Source organism: Chlamydotis macqueenii, chromosome 2 (genome assembly GCF_036417535.1).
Source record: "Chlamydotis macqueenii isolate bChlMac1 chromosome 2, bChlMac1.mat, whole genome shotgun sequence".
NCBI classification, from domain to species: domain Eukaryota; kingdom Metazoa; phylum Chordata; class Aves; order Otidiformes; family Otididae; genus Chlamydotis; species Chlamydotis macqueenii.
This window is the reverse complement of record NC_141557.1, coordinates 130,177,149-130,192,545: the sequence shown is the minus strand read 5'-3', so window position 1 is coordinate 130,192,545 and position 15,397 is coordinate 130,177,149. Positions and strand designations below refer to the sequence as shown.

General features: G+C 37.5%; 1 protein-coding gene across 5 annotated transcripts in view; it reads left to right on the top strand.

The window, feature by feature from the left end:
* JPH1 (junctophilin 1) overlaps positions 1 to 14,857 on the top strand; it is an 85,949-nt gene extending 71,092 nt beyond the window's left edge. The window contains exons 4-6 of one of the 5 annotated variants that reach the window (XM_086740941.1): positions 2,985 to 3,646; positions 12,212 to 12,307; positions 14,170 to 14,857. In XM_086740941.1, coding sequence (XP_086597067.1) covers positions 2,985 to 3,646; positions 12,212 to 12,292 — 743 coding nt within the window. In that variant the 3' untranslated portion in view covers positions 12,293 to 12,307; positions 14,170 to 14,857. The other 4 variants (XM_086740942.1, XM_086740940.1, XM_086740943.1 and 1 more) reach the window with 4 other exon arrangements.
* Positions 14,858 to 15,397: the final 540 nt, after the last annotated feature.

Sequence of the window (15,397 nt, the reverse complement as noted above, 5' to 3'; positions counted from 1 at the left end):
ACTCTCAAATCCTATTTTCTTCCTCATTAAGATCAGGCAGCTGAGAAATCTTGTAGGATCAGATATTAGTGACTCCCTTTCCAAATTCCTTTGGCCCTGCTTCCTTCAGACTTCTCTATGCACTTATGGTGAAGAAAAAGGACTGTGTCTGTAGTGTTGGATAATGCGTTTAATGAAGGGGGCAAGGTAAGTCCTCACAGCTATTTTTAGTCCTCAGAAGAGAGCAGGAACTGTGTTCTTGCTGGTTAGAGTCGGTGGTTCAGACAGGTGCATAAGCTGATTGTACTGAATACAGTGAACAGACGTAAAAAAAGTCCTTGGACAATCTCCAAAAGTAACTTCAGCACAGAGCCAAGAATTCGAGTGTTGGAAAGACCTGCCTGGCAAGGCTGGAGGCAAGAGATGTATCTCTAATAGCTGTATGTGATGTACCGAGAAGTGGGAGAGAGATCTGCTGTGTTATGTTAAGGCAATTGCTGAATGTCTGGTCAGACACTCTCAGACTTCACCTGGATGCAGATGGCTACAGCCTTCTCTGGTGGGATTCAGTCACATAGCATCAAACACTGCCAAATATCCAGTTAAAATATGGCATTGTTAGCCTATGGACAGTTAATTTCTTTGGAGAGCTTCACTTAAAGATGAGATTTTTTGTTTTTGTTTAAGTTTTTTGTTTTTCACTCTGCCAGTCTCTTGTGAAGACATGAGAAGCCAAGATCTGGCTTCCTTCTTGTTTCAGAAATTCCAATACAGTTTGGAGGTCTCTGGAAGCTTGAGAGTCCCTCTGGCCAGCCTTGGCAGGCTTTTAGTTGATTGTAGGAAACAGCGGAGAGGGATGGCAATTCTGAGGCCGTTATATTTCTTAAGAAAGTGCCTCCAGTCTGTCAAGTGCTGTCAGATACTAGGAAAAGTCATATCTTTACGTATTTTGGGCAGTGGAGAGGTGTCACAGGATGTGAATTTACTGGATATGTCAGGAGCAAAGCAGATGCCATTTGAGCAGCACTGTAAGGCTGAAGAGACAGTATTCCAGTTGGGATGCTGTCTTCACAGAAGTCATAAGGAGCAAGCTAAGGTGAGTGTAGATGTGTTCATAACAAGTAATTATTGCAATTTGACAGCTCCATGGCTTATGCTTAAAGGTTAGGCAGAGCTCTTTTAGCTGTCCTTTTCTCTTTGTACCCCTAATTATATCCTCTGTGAAAACAGAAGAAAATCAAAGTTTATGCATGTTAAAAACATCAGCATTATCTTATGTATCTCAGCAAAGACGGAAGGAAATACCCTACGTGATGGACAATTGTGTAAATGGTGATTGTACCTGTAACTTTATATATGGCAACTTTTAATTTGTGTTGTTCTGCCTTTCCCTTTTACCAGGAAGATCATAAAAAGCTGTAAGAACCAAGCCTGTAGTCCTCTCCCTCTGTGCAAGCTTAACTCCTCAAAGCTTCCTCCTCAAACATCATTTGTGAACAAATCCCTACATGTCTATGTCCAGCCTTCTCTCTCAACAGCTCCCTATTTTCACCCCTGGATTTCAGAGATGCCAAAAACATTGCAATTCTACAACTCAAAGGAGATTGCATGCTGAGCAGTTCTCCTTCTCAGCAATGCCTACTTCCCAAATGACTCAGTAACTTCCAAAAACTTCATGCTGCTCTTTCTTCCTTCCTTCCTCTCATCTCAGCGCTGTGTAGTGATGCATATACTTCTGGCATCTGTAAAAACACTTTATCTGCCTAACACAGGTAGAGCCTCCTAGAAATTCAAATGCAGAAAATGTGTGCAGACATTCTTCTCTGAGCACTGAATTTCTCTGTGACGTAAAACACAAGTAAGCCTCACTTACAGAAGATAAAAAAAAAATCAAAGGAAAGTAGTTGTGCTAGCAAAGACAGAAGTGGAGAAACAGTTGCAATGTATTTGGCAGAAGCCATTATTGAACATACAGAAAAATTGTAGCAGTTCTTTGTTAACAGAGCTCCCCAGCCTCTGACTTCTTACAGGACATGATCCTGGAATCTGGAATGTGGCCTCTCAGAAGAAAAATAGAAAACGCTGCCCGCAATACAGACAGATTTACAGCAATTTTGTTTGTTCAACAGAGCATTTGCTCAAGTCTTAGCATTGAACTGTTCAATCAGACAGCCAAAACCTGGAGCAAAGCATCTCATCCAGCTTGTCTTTACGTAAATAGCTGCACAGAAATGCACCTTGATAAGTGAGTCCTAGTGGTGAATGTGACCTAGTGGTGAGTGCTCATGGGTGTTTAGCTAGGATTTGGAGGGAGGATATGCTTCATACTGGCTGCTCTGTAAGTATTTCTCTAGTGAATGCGAGAGAATTTGTCTTCCTGCCTTCTAATCAGAACTGTGTTACCCACTAGAGTGGTTAACCTAGGTCCTCATATGGTAAGTGGTTGGATTAGGAAGACAAAGGCGGTGTGTGAGAGTTCAAGGCACATATATATGTATGTAAGAGAAGCTAACATGCACATAAAGGAAAAAAAGTTCTTCAAGCCCTATTTCCTGTGGGTTATAAGGACAGAAGAGATATGTTATTCTGATGGTTACTTACTTCCATGTCAAACAGATACTATGATCATGGGGGTAGAAGTTAAATAGATTAGGATAATGAAGCAAAACATACCTCAAAACATACCTCTTGGAAAAAAAAAAGAATGATAGATATGTAAGGTAAGTCAGTCTTTAGTCCCTCAGACTTCATTCAGAGACAGTTTATGTCCTGTGACCATTTGCAAAGCTGAAGACATGAAGTGACTGACCCAAATTAATAAATAGTCCCAACAATTACCAAAAAGTACAGTAACTTCAACTACTGAACAATTTAGAGTAAATCACTATGGATGTCAGTGAATTTTTGGTAATACTTGCCTTGGCATTTTAGCAAGACAGCAATAGTTTTACTGTGAAGTCTTATTTTTGTTTTAATAATAATATTCCTATTACATTATTTTTCAGGCCCTGATTATATAAAACAAAAATTTCAAGAAGGAATGGAGGTGAAAGAAAAATCTGAAGAAAAAGTTCAGGAAAACCCACCTACCCCAAAAGAGTCACCTCACTTTTATCGAAAAGGTACTACGCCCCCTCGAACCCCAGAAGCAAGTCCAAGGCATAGTCCTTCTCTTTCTTGTGAGCCTTCTCCTTCAAAACAACTGAAAAGGCAAAGCTCCACTTCTGGGGCAAGACTCAGTCAAGACAAAAAGCTTTTAGTCCCCGAGAATATAACACCCACAGTTAACAAGCCTTTATACTCAAAAGCACCGGTGAGGGAGGAAGTAGCTGTGAAATACCAGCCAAAGTTTTCAGCCCATCACAATCCCATCAGCACAGAGAATGGGGAGCTGCATGGTCACTACCATGGTTATTATGTAAAAATGAATCCACCAGTGCTTCCACAGGAGTTTGAGGAAGAAGATGAATTTGTTGACCCATCACCGACAACACTTGCACCGTTGCCACCCTCACAGAAGCCAAGTCCTGCTAGATCTGGGGGTAAGCCAGATGCCAAAGAAAACAAACCTGACACGAAAATTAAGAAACCAGAATTTACTGCACCAAAGAACCCAGCTAATAATCAGTCACACTCATCAGTGGAAAAAGAAGTAGAAAACAGCTCGGTGAGTACTACAAGAAACCTTTTCACTTTCACTACCCTTTTGCCTCCTAGTGCTGAGCTTTGCAACCTAAAGACAGGCAAAGCTCACTTCTGTTAAATCTTCAGATACAGTCTACTAGGTAGAACCCACTACACCAGACAGGAGTGTTGAACAAATATTCCAGTCCTTGATACTACCCTTTTTGGAAACTGGAAGGGTTAGTCAATAGCCAGATGCTGACAGACTATTGAAACGTAAATCCCTATTGCACCCATCAACACAAAAGTGCATTAATGTGTGTATTAGTGTGTGTTTGTGTGTAGATATATATGTGTGTTTTGTGTGTGTGTGGTTAAATATTTGCAGATATACATGTGTGTATATATATATCTCCCCCCCCCCCCCCCCGCCCTGCAAAACAATATTTGTTGTCCTTCGGTGGATAATTGGGCAATACTGGGAGTTACACTCATTCTCCTCCCCAAAAGGTCTACTTTTGACTACCATTGGACACAGGATGCTGGCCTCTGGTCTGACCCAGTCCAGACAATCTCCCATTTTCATTTTCTTCTCTGTGTTGATTGTAGGCTCTAAAACCAGGCAATTCTGCATCAAAATATGAACTGTTTTAAGATGCTTGCATCTAACAATGCTGGCATTTTACGGTGACATGAAAAATTTGACTTTCTTTTTCATTAGGAAATGGAGGAGGAGCTTTAAAAGTATACATTCAGATCAGTGTGAATATGAATCTCATTATTATTTAGAAATAATGGAACTATCAATAGTTACGCAGAAAAAGAAAGATTACTAATAGCATTTCTATTCCATGTTAGAAGAAAAAGCCAGGTTATCGAATTCAGAATCTCTGATGATGATAAAATTATTTCTGGGCCAAGAGAAACTCAGGAAGATGTTAGCTGTAGATCCTAAATTTAACCTTTAGTGAATGAGGTCTAGATAATTGTCATAATGTTTCTTTTTTAATAAGCATTGTTTCTTTGAATCATTTTTTGTACTCCAGTAGAAAAAAAAAAAGTGTGTCATTATTTAGATGGGATAAACAGAATGACCTATTTCATGAGATCTGGATAGCCTAGCACCGATCTCAGGCAAAACAGTTGAATAATTTACACTAGACTTCATTAATAAAGAATCTAAAAATAAAAAGGTGTTGGAATTTCAGCCAACATACATTGTAAAGCATTTTGTCAAACAAGCTTGACATCTTCAGGTGTGACAGAGGAATCATATCCTCAATCAAGAAGGTCATTTAGTTTGCTTTTACACAGTTAATTATTCTGACAAGGAAGCAAAGGCTAAATGTCACATTAAAGTAATTTTTTAAAAACTGACTGATGGTTCTCAAAAAGTAATTGGAAAAAACATCTGTAATTTGGTATTATTCTGGTGAGGTCATTCTCGGATTAATTCTGCTGCTCTATTTTATTAACATTCTTACTAATGACATGAAAGAGGACATGAAATTATAAAGTTTACAGAAGACACAGAGACCAAGAAACTGATAAATCATGAAGACAGCAGATCACCAATACAAACTGATCCAGATCACCTGCTAAGAAAGATGCAAGTATCCATGTGCAGGACAGCAAAATGTGAGATCATATATTGAAGGACAGTTAATAGAGCCTGGCCATGCAGGATCAGAACTGGAAAAGGTTGGTGGATCAGGAGCAAGAGAGGCAACTGGGCATGAGCTCCCAGTCTGCTGCTGTTGTCCAGAGATGTTAATATAATCTTTAGATTTATCAACAGGAAAGATTAAGCAAGAGTACATGGGAGTCTGTTTTATCTGCTTTTGGCACTGATGCAACCACTTCTGGAATCAAATACAGTGTCCAAAAATCAGGGATTTAAAACGAAAAAAAACTTATGGGAAAGTCCCACGAAGAGCTACAAGAGTGATTAAAACATGTCTTACAATGAAGGATTCAAGGCAAAAAAATCTGACACATTAAATCACTTTCTGTAGCTACACTTGGATAAAATAGTTTCCCAAGCTAACAGGCAAATGTGTAAGAAATCCAACAGCTGGATATATTTAGATAAAAGTCTTGTTTTAAGTTGCTTTTATTGATATTAGTTAAATGTAACATCAGTTTTCAGATGCTGACTTTTTGGAGCCATCACTGAATAGTTTGATAATGAGCATTTTGCCAGGATGATATCCTCTTGTTCAGCAGGGAGCTTATATTCTGTTTTGTGCGGATCAAAGTAGATGTTCACAGTGGGTTTGTAATCTGCAAATCTGTATTACAGCTGATATCAGCCCTTTAACCTTTCAAATCTCACAGATACAGCTTCTATGTAGGGTAACACAAAGCTGTCAGGCTTGTAAATGTTGAGTGAGCATGCACAGAATTTTAGCCTGAATTGGAATTTTTTGTTCAACTCTGGTGAAAATAAGTGGCTAGAAATAGTCTTTATTTTTCCTACATTCCATCCAAATCAAATAACGGCTTGGAGCTCAGCGAGTCCTCACCTTAAGAAACCAAGTAGGGCACCTAAAAAGCAGTTTATTGACCTTCTAGAATAATCAGGAGAAGATCTGTGAACCCATAGCCTGTTATCAGGAAAGGTAGAAAAGTGATGAGATATTGTACACTAGCTACTGTTTGTTTACTGATGTTACAGGTTATCTGGGAACTGTCCCTCTGCTTCATTCGGAGCACCCCAATTGCATTATTCTTATTATTAGCATTTCAGTCAGGAAGGAAAGTAGAGTTTAGGAACTAATTTTTAAGATAAGAGCGTTTTAAGATATATGTAGATGTATGTGTTTTTTTCAAATATGTCTTCTATTTCTGTCTATTAATTTGCCCTTATAGAATAAATTTCCTACATGCTTCTTTGAAATGCTGAAATGAGTAAAACTCCTAAAACAAATAAAGCAGAAAGGAGTAGCCTACTGGCCTAGCAGACTGAGGGAGAGACTTAGTACAGAATGACTTTTAACACTGCCTGGAAACTTCTTTTTTTAATTTTTAATATCACCTTTCAACTTCAGAAAACCAGTAGCCTGTTCTGCAGTGTTCCTGGACTGAGCTCAGTCATGTGTTGAAGTTACACAGAGTAACTATGAGTTACTCTAAGAGTGCAGTTTCTGAGGAGAAGCTAGATTAGGGTACTTCTCTTTATCCCAAACACTTTGAATGTTGCGAGATTTCCAAATTCTAGGGCTGCACTGGGGAATTATTTTGTGTTAGTCAGTAATTGCAACTGCTTTATAGTCATTCTGACAAATGGTTTTGTTGTGAATTGAAATTATATCTGCCTTAAATCCTCCATAAAAGTTTAAAAATGTATTTATTAAGGAATATAAAGAGAAAAAAAAACTCTCACTCTCATGAAAAGAGAATGAGAAAACATGTTTTTGGAATGCAAAGATGAATCTATAACATTTCTTGAGCACTTGCATTAGATTGTCCAAAAGTGCTGTATAGATTTGTGCTGTGTTTTTTCCAAGTTTCCAGTCAAAATGCATTAAGAACAGAGATATAGAATGTGAGATTTTTCAGTTCTTCCTTCTGTATACCTAAATCAAAGCCATTTCTCACATCTGAATGAAACATAAACTTTAATTTAGATTAGGAACTTTAACCAACTTTATTTACAGAAAAGTCCGCAGCAGCTGTTTGAGCAATCAAACTAATGTTTCGTGTTTTCTGTGAATCTGTTACATCCTTAAGAATGTCATTGAATGTCATCTGTGCAGTAAGTTATTTATAGGAACAGTATTGATTCTCTAGATATCCCCATTTCTGGCATTACACTTGAAAAATATCAACACATATTTCTTATACCGCACCTATAAATGTGTTTATGTATTTATATTCAAAAATCAATGTTTAAAATAATTTCAGAGCTCATAATAAAGAGCCATAGAATTCTGTCATAGTTTTGTCAAGATGAAAACATTAATAAAGCACGACGACCAAGTCACCGCTCATCAGCTCCTCCAAAATAACTGTGTTTGCAGGCATTTACCCTAATAAATGAGGGGGAGATCATCCTTTTTTTCACAGAGAATTAGGCACCTTCAAATTACCTTGTATTTACCACAGTGTGAAGTGTGCACAGAGACACTTGACCAGAAACCAGTAATCAGGTGTTTCTGATTGCTCATTAGCAGCCTCTAGCCCCCATATCAGCTTGCATGCTGCTATCCCACCTTGAATGTAAGCTAATTTGAGATTCTCTTGGATTTGGGTAAAAAGTAGGATTGAACTGCAAAAAAATACAATTTTAGTGTACCTTGATGAATACACATTTGATTTGCCTGGTCTGTGTCCATGTGTTGCCCCAGGTCAGGTGCAGCCCAAGCACAAGTTTTCCACTATATTGTCACTTTTTTTGTTTTGTAGGTAAAGATTTTTAAGCCACATAGAGTGTTTAGCCTGGTTTTGACAAGTATCTAGTGTTTTGCAGAATGTTACCCAGTGTGCTTCTACTCTCATCTCTTTGTTCACTTAACATCCAGTTAGTAAGGGATATAACGACCATGATGCTAGAAAAATAGATTGGTATTTGCCTGATCCTAAAAAAACCCTCCGAGCAAGAACTTTATGCTAAAATTAATGGACATTCCTAATGCAGTAGGATTACAAGACTGGTCTTAATACTTCCTGGCACTACATTTTAGGAAAATAACCCTCCCCAAATGAAAACTAATCGTATGGTTATATTTTTAACTGGGTACGTGGCTGACTTACTAGAAGCTGGAAGGGCAGTTTTTAAGCAGGACTGGAGTTTTTTCTACTACAGCTTCTTTAGTGCACCTGTTCTAGTCACTCTTGGACTGTTCAGACTAATTTTGGCTTTTGCTATTTTAAGCCTTTGCAGGACACTAGAGTCTTATTTATGGTATTTGTCTTAAAGCATTAAATGCTCGTTTCATAGGTGTCTACAAAACAGGTAGTAGCTTATGGCATAATGACGACGTTGTCCACAAATACTGTTTGATCATTTTTTAGTATATCAGGAAACTCTGCTTTGGGCGGGAGGTTGTAGTCATCAGAAGAGTAAACAAAGTGCATGTAGCAGGCTAAAGGAGATGAGATTTACTTCTTGTATAAAGCATAGACTCATTAGATTATTATCATAAACAGATAACACATTTTTCTTTGATCTTCATATAAAATCAGCAACCCAGTTCTTAAGGTGTCACTTTCTTCTGTCTTTGTAGATGAGATCTCTTGATTCAGACCATAGCCCCTAGTTTTTTAGCTTAGTTTATCTAATGTTGCTGTGGTGAGATTTTTCTATCTAACCTGTGTAACAGATGAGAAGTCCCCTTACCCTCCGCCAAGCTTAATTCTGTAAGACTGTGCACTAATGATACCAAGTTGCTGTTTGAGCTGCAGTCCCAACTTGCCATTCGGCCAAAAGCTGTCTTGTGGCTATCAGGATTCTGTTTCAGGATATATTTCAGGTAATGAATGAGTTCCTGGCTCCTGTGAAGTCCCCATAGGTCCAAATTCTTCTTCAATAGCACTAAATCAACTAGATTTCCATGAATGTTATTTTCAAATATGCAAAGCATTAGGCAGCCAAATCCCAGTGAATTTTAATGGTCTTAGGCAGTGATCTCCTTGACGGTTCCTTGCAGTTCCTAGTGCAATGTAACTGTAAAATCTCTAGGTGGGATCTGAAACAATAAAGGAGCTATTGATCTGATTTTAGTCACACAGGGAGTCTCTATTAGAATCATGGAATGACAGAATGATTTGGGTTGTAACAGCCATTTAAAGGTCATCTAGTCCATCCCCCTTGCCATAGGTAGGGATGTCTTTCACTAGATCAGATTACTCAAAGCCCCATCCAAGCTGACTTTGAACACTTACAATGATGAGGCATCCACAACTTATTAGGGGAACCTGTTCCGTTGTTTCACCACTGGAGAGAAAGATGCTAAATCCAAATATTAGTGGAAGTGAATAGTGTAATTGCACTTCCTTTGAGAGATATGTAACATTAGCATGAATGTCCTATTCTTGTGTGTCATGAGATTCTGAGATTTTTTTTCAAAAAAACGAAGTCAGTAAATGGAAGGTTCACTCTAAGGGTGTTGACACTGATATTCCAAGGCAGGAAAACTGAGAGATTCTCAAAGTAGCTGTTGTTTCAAGTAAAACATATTTTATTGCTCAAAGTCTCCCAGTATGGCTTTCATGCATAATCTCACAATTGCCAAATGCATTTGGTGGGAATCCTGGTGGGAACTTGGATTTCTTTCACAGTAGAAAAGCATGGAAGTACCCAAGCTAGCACAGTTGTGACCGCACCAGAAAGAGAAAGAAGAATTAAGCTTGAGTTACACACTACTACAGCGAGGCTGCTTACAGTGCTGTGATCAGAAATGTAACCATACCTGGAGTCACGCTCTCCTTTTATGCCTCTTCTCTGTCACCAAGTGTCTCATATTCTTTGGCACATAGTGACTCACTTCCAGTAAGAGGGAAGGAACATGGTTCCACTTCTGTTCTGTGACCTGGTGGTTAAAACATACCACTGATTAAATAGGAACTTGGTATTCAAAATCCCTTTGACTAAGGTGACCTTAAACCTAGTCTTCAATTTCCTAGTGAATATTTCAGACACTCTGCCATTATGCAAAATGTGAATGTTGCTGCCAGTCCCACTACTCCTATGGCAACATTTAACTAGCATCTTGCTAGCCTCAGTCATTGTTTGAACTTGAACACCTAGATCCTCTGCGTGTGAACAGATGCCTGTGAATAGATGCAAAGGGAACTTTATGGCCGTTACGGATAGAGGAGGTGCTGACTGGGTTTAGGCTCCCCAGAGATTTAAGGAGTACTTGACATAACACATTTTGTGACTTACTCAAGAACTTTGCAGTCCACATCTGGCCTGCCATCCTAACTACTGTATAAATGCGTGTTCTGGTAGAAAGTGTTCAGTGGGAGCGTTTCAGGATGAAAGCATGTGATATAATAATGACACAAGTACTATTCAATAGCTTCCCAGTTACAGTGCTGCACCAAATTAATAATAGCAAGTTCTTACGTTCCAGAAATTATATAGCTAATGTTAGCATTGTCATGAAGCATAATGAACTTATGCAAGGCACACCTCATGTGGAAAGTGAAAAAAATTATGTTATTTAGAGTGAAATATATAGATTCTTATGCAAGCCAATGATCCTTACATAGCTCAGAATACAGTTTTCTGCAGAGGTTTTTTGGTGGTCTTTTTTGTGATTTGGGAAAGTATTGTCAGAGTGAAGTGTTTTTCTGTTTCTACTTACAGTAAAAGTGCAGCCTTAAAATATAAGCATACAAAAATCTTTGTGAAAATATATTGTAGTAAATCAAATATGTTAAGAGGAGAACAGAAGAATTGAGAATTTCCGTCTGTTCAGGACATTATTTCAAATTGCTCATTAGAAAGCATCCATATTTTTAAAAAATTATCCAAAATTGCTTAAAAGGATTAAAACCTTTGTTCTCTGGCTTCATAGAAAGACTAAAATTATGTAATGATAAAGTTTTCTAACCAAGTTCAACTCTAGCTAGGAAGAGGAGTATTTTGGCATTTCATTTCTTCGCTATATAGGTCTGTAAGATAAGTGTCAGACAGGCTGAGAGAGTTGGGGCTATTCAGCCTGGAGAAGAGGAGGCTCCGGGGAGACCTGATAGCGGTCTTCCAGTACCTCAAGAGGGCCTACAAGAAAGATGGGGAGAGGCTGTTTAGTAGGGCCTGTTGTGATAGGACGAGGGGCAATGGTTTTAAAATAGAGGGAGGTAGATTTAGATTGGATATTAGGAAAAATTTTTTTACGATGCGAGTTGTAGAACACTGGAACAGTTTGCCCAGAGAGGTGGTGGAGGCCCCATCCCTGGAAACGTTCAAGGCCAGGCTGGATGAGGCTCTGAGCAACCTGATCTAGTTGGGGATGTCCCTGCTCCTTGCAGGGGGGTTGGACTAGATGACCTTTGAAGGTCCCTTCCAACTCTAACCATTCTATGATTCTATGAAATAAAAACAAGTTTAATTTTGCAGGTGTAAAATTGTTTTTTAATCTATAATGGAAACATTGCTAGATATGCTAATGCAATGGTAAGTAACTTTTTTTTTTTCCTTTGGTTATCAAAAAAGAGTATTCTTTACATAAGACACATTGTCGTGTCTGTTTTGAAAGGACTTGGAATTAGAGAAGGAACCTAATGTAAGAATGAAGAGCAGCACTCCAGCTTTCCTTAAGTAGTTCAGCTTCTTTGCTTTGCTTTAACTTGGTGGGTTTGTTTTCATTGGTTATGCAGTCATATTTGTCAGATGGTTTAATCTCAGTCTGAGTAAGAACAGTGTAATAATGTACTCTCACCTGTGTTTATCCAGCTCATTTTCGCACAGATGATATTCAGCTCACCTGAATAAGACAGGTAATGGCTATATTTCAGGAGCAGAGCCTGTATATTTAATAATTAGGTAATATTTCAGAGCAAGGTCAAAACAGGTAGAAACTATAAAGTCAGGTCACGTTCATTGCTGTGCACTGTGTGGAAGGTTGCATCCATTCTGATATCTTTATTTTTTTTTCAGGGCCCTAACTCAGTCATGATCGCCCTGGTAATGCTGTTGAATATTGGTTTAGCCATTCTTTTTGTCCATTTTCTAACTTGACTGGAATTAGGAAAGGTAAGAAAGGTCTTGTTCTTGTATAAAATCACTATATCCACCCCACCTCAAATGATAAAGATTTAATTTATTTGCATACTTTTAATGTTCCCTACTTTAATTTTAGCTATGCCTGAATGTGATTCAACATAGTTATTTAATAATGTAACTGTTTTGACCCTTCAGTGAAGTCATGACAACTAGTGGTGTTAGCCCACAGTTCTCTGCAGTTGTGTCATCAGCCTTTTAAATGGCACCTGTCATACTCAGACACAGGGAAGGAGGCTTGGAATTAGGATGGGACGCAAGAGAGATGAAACTTGGAAAATTCAGCCAGGGGCCCAGCTCAGTTTCTCTGCTGATGGCTCGTGGCTTTGGGGTCCTCTGAAAGCTGAAGCAAGCAGCCATGTTGGAAAACAAACAAAATAATCTGCTGAAGCAGCCCCGCCAGTGAAGTGCGTTGGCTTCTCCATCTGTTCCAGCAGAGTGTGACTAAACTGGAAATGTACGGAGCTGCACTTTTTGTTGATGGAAGCTAACAGCTGCCTTACTATTTTACCGTCTGATGTTTTTAGTGGGGAGATGGGAAAACGACTGCCAGAGGAATGTGGTCAGAGGATTCTGTTGCTGTGGAAGTGATTCCAGCGTTCACTCCTATCTCATTAGAAGAAATAGTTAGCAGCATCAGTCACCAGTCTTATTCCATTACCTGCTGCTTTTAACATCTCCTGCAGTCTTCTGGGAGATCGAATTTCATTTGCCTGTGCATGATTCTGTTCATTCGTTGTTTATGAAATTTGATGTATAGCCATAACGTAGTGTCTACTCCAACCTGGAGAAAGCTTCCAGTTCTGCCTAGCAGCAGAAGCAGAAAACGAAATCTCTTTTTCTAATCTGAAGATAAAACGCTTAAATTCATTTTCCTAAACCTGAAGAGCTATTTTGCTTGAAGGTTTAGTAAGTAAAAATTTTAAGATATTGGTATCTTCCTAAAAGTGCTCAAATGCTTATTCCATTAGCAAGAAAAACTTTTCATAATAAAAAAAATAAGAATCTTAAGTTGATATCGGCACATTCCAAACAGGAGGTGGGATATCACAATTAGGCAAGACAGATGAGATACAGGTTTGCATGTTGACTTTTATTCTTTTTTCTTTTTTTTTTTTTTTTTTTTTATTCTAGTGCTGTGGTAATTGATGATTTGAATAATTATGTTTCAACACTGAGGTATTTTGTCAGCGGTTAAAATAAAGTCTTGTCTGAGTGCACATTAATGCCAATGGCAGTTAAGCTAGCTAATGCTCATAATAAATTATCATAATTTTAAAATACTAGATTTGTGTTGAATACATTCAGGTAGAGCATTTAGAAATGTTAAGTGATTCTTTATCGATTTGATGCCTTCAGTGTCTTTAAAGTCTGTTTATAATTTTACCTCAGCATTAAAAAAGCCTCAAAATTTTTCATTTGGAAAGTTTGTCTTAAGTAGTTTCACAGCCCTTTGTTCAAATGATGTGATCATGTTTCTTTTTATGTGCCATTATACTGTAATTATTGTACCCTATATTAATCAAAAGCATGCTTATTTACTGAAAATCTGTGGTGTGATCATTTGGGAAGTAAATATTTTCATTTAAAGCTACAAAAAGCAAAGGGCTTGTATTATGGTTTATTTTATCTCTATTAGAAAATCTTTCATACGATATAGTTTTTGAACCTGTTTGTAAACTTTCTAAGTGTTTGCATGGTTTAATGGGCGGCGTTCTTAGAAAGTGCATTAGCTATCTTTTGATGCAGCGTATTAAAGTAACGTAGGTGTGGACTGAATATTGTGCAGCGAAGCAACTCCGAGCAGGGCAGTAACACCATGGTGTTTTTTACAGAAGTATGTTGAGAATCCTGTGTTTTGACCAGTGTGGATAAAGAAGAAAGCAGAAAGAGAGCAAATGAAAATAAAACTTGTATATTTATTTTTTAAAAAAAAAAGTTTAAATTGTGTTTTAAATTTAGGAAAGTAATTTTTAAATAAGAACAAAATTTTTAAAAGTTACTGTGTAAGCCTTGACATAATGGACAAAATGTTCCATCCAACAGTGAAATCACCCCCTGTCTCCTTAAATGGAGAGGTAATTTTGTAACTGACGTATTTAATTCCTATTAAATGTTTATTTAAATTACTTTATGCTCTGGAAATAATGGGTAACAAAGCTTATGAAAATGTTTATAAATTTAAGTAAGCATGTTAGTACCATTTATAAATATGTATGATTTATAAGCTTTTTTAAAACAAAGCTCAAACAAATTGTTGGTATTTTTCTAAAATGTGCACAGCTGTATTTTACATGAAAGGCTATTTATAATTGGTTGTTATACTGTACACTACATTTTGGACAGCACAGTGAAGCCTGCCAATGTACTTAATAATGTCATTTTGTCTATTTGAAGTTTCTTGCTGTCAAAGAATGAACTCTTTATCTATGAGTTTATTTATAATTCTTGACCCAAAATGTACAATGTACAGTTTTCACAACTGTATTTGCTCTAATAAAAAATAAATTGGTTATTAATAGAGTTTCAGACTAGTTTTTCCTGTTTATTAATAACTTTGTTCACCAACTGGAAACAAGTTTTCTAACAAATTCAATAAACAAGGAGCAATGCAGGAAAATGGGTGAAGTCCTGGCCCGTTTGAAATCATTGTGAGTTACTGTTTTCAATAAAATTATTCTGGGAAATAATTTAAAGTTAAAAAAAAAAGCTAAGTTTCCTTATGTGTCTTCTTTTATCTTCTGATACAGGATTTTTGTATCTTTATAAATTTAGTAAATTATATTCCACTACAGAGATGATGTAATCAGTTTTGGTTTAATCAGTGAGTGACTGGTCCATTAACAGCTGTTCCTGTAAGTGAATCAACAACTTTTTTAGACTTCCCTCCTTCTCAAGGTCTTTATAGGATCAAAATTAACATTAAGTTTGTGAGCCAATATTCCACACAGAGAAAATTCACCCATTACCACTGTCATAAAGCCACCGCATTTGCTGAGCAAGTAAATCAGCTGAGAATTTTTGTTTTCTATGATTCCAGTTCAGATTACTAGCCAACTGTAC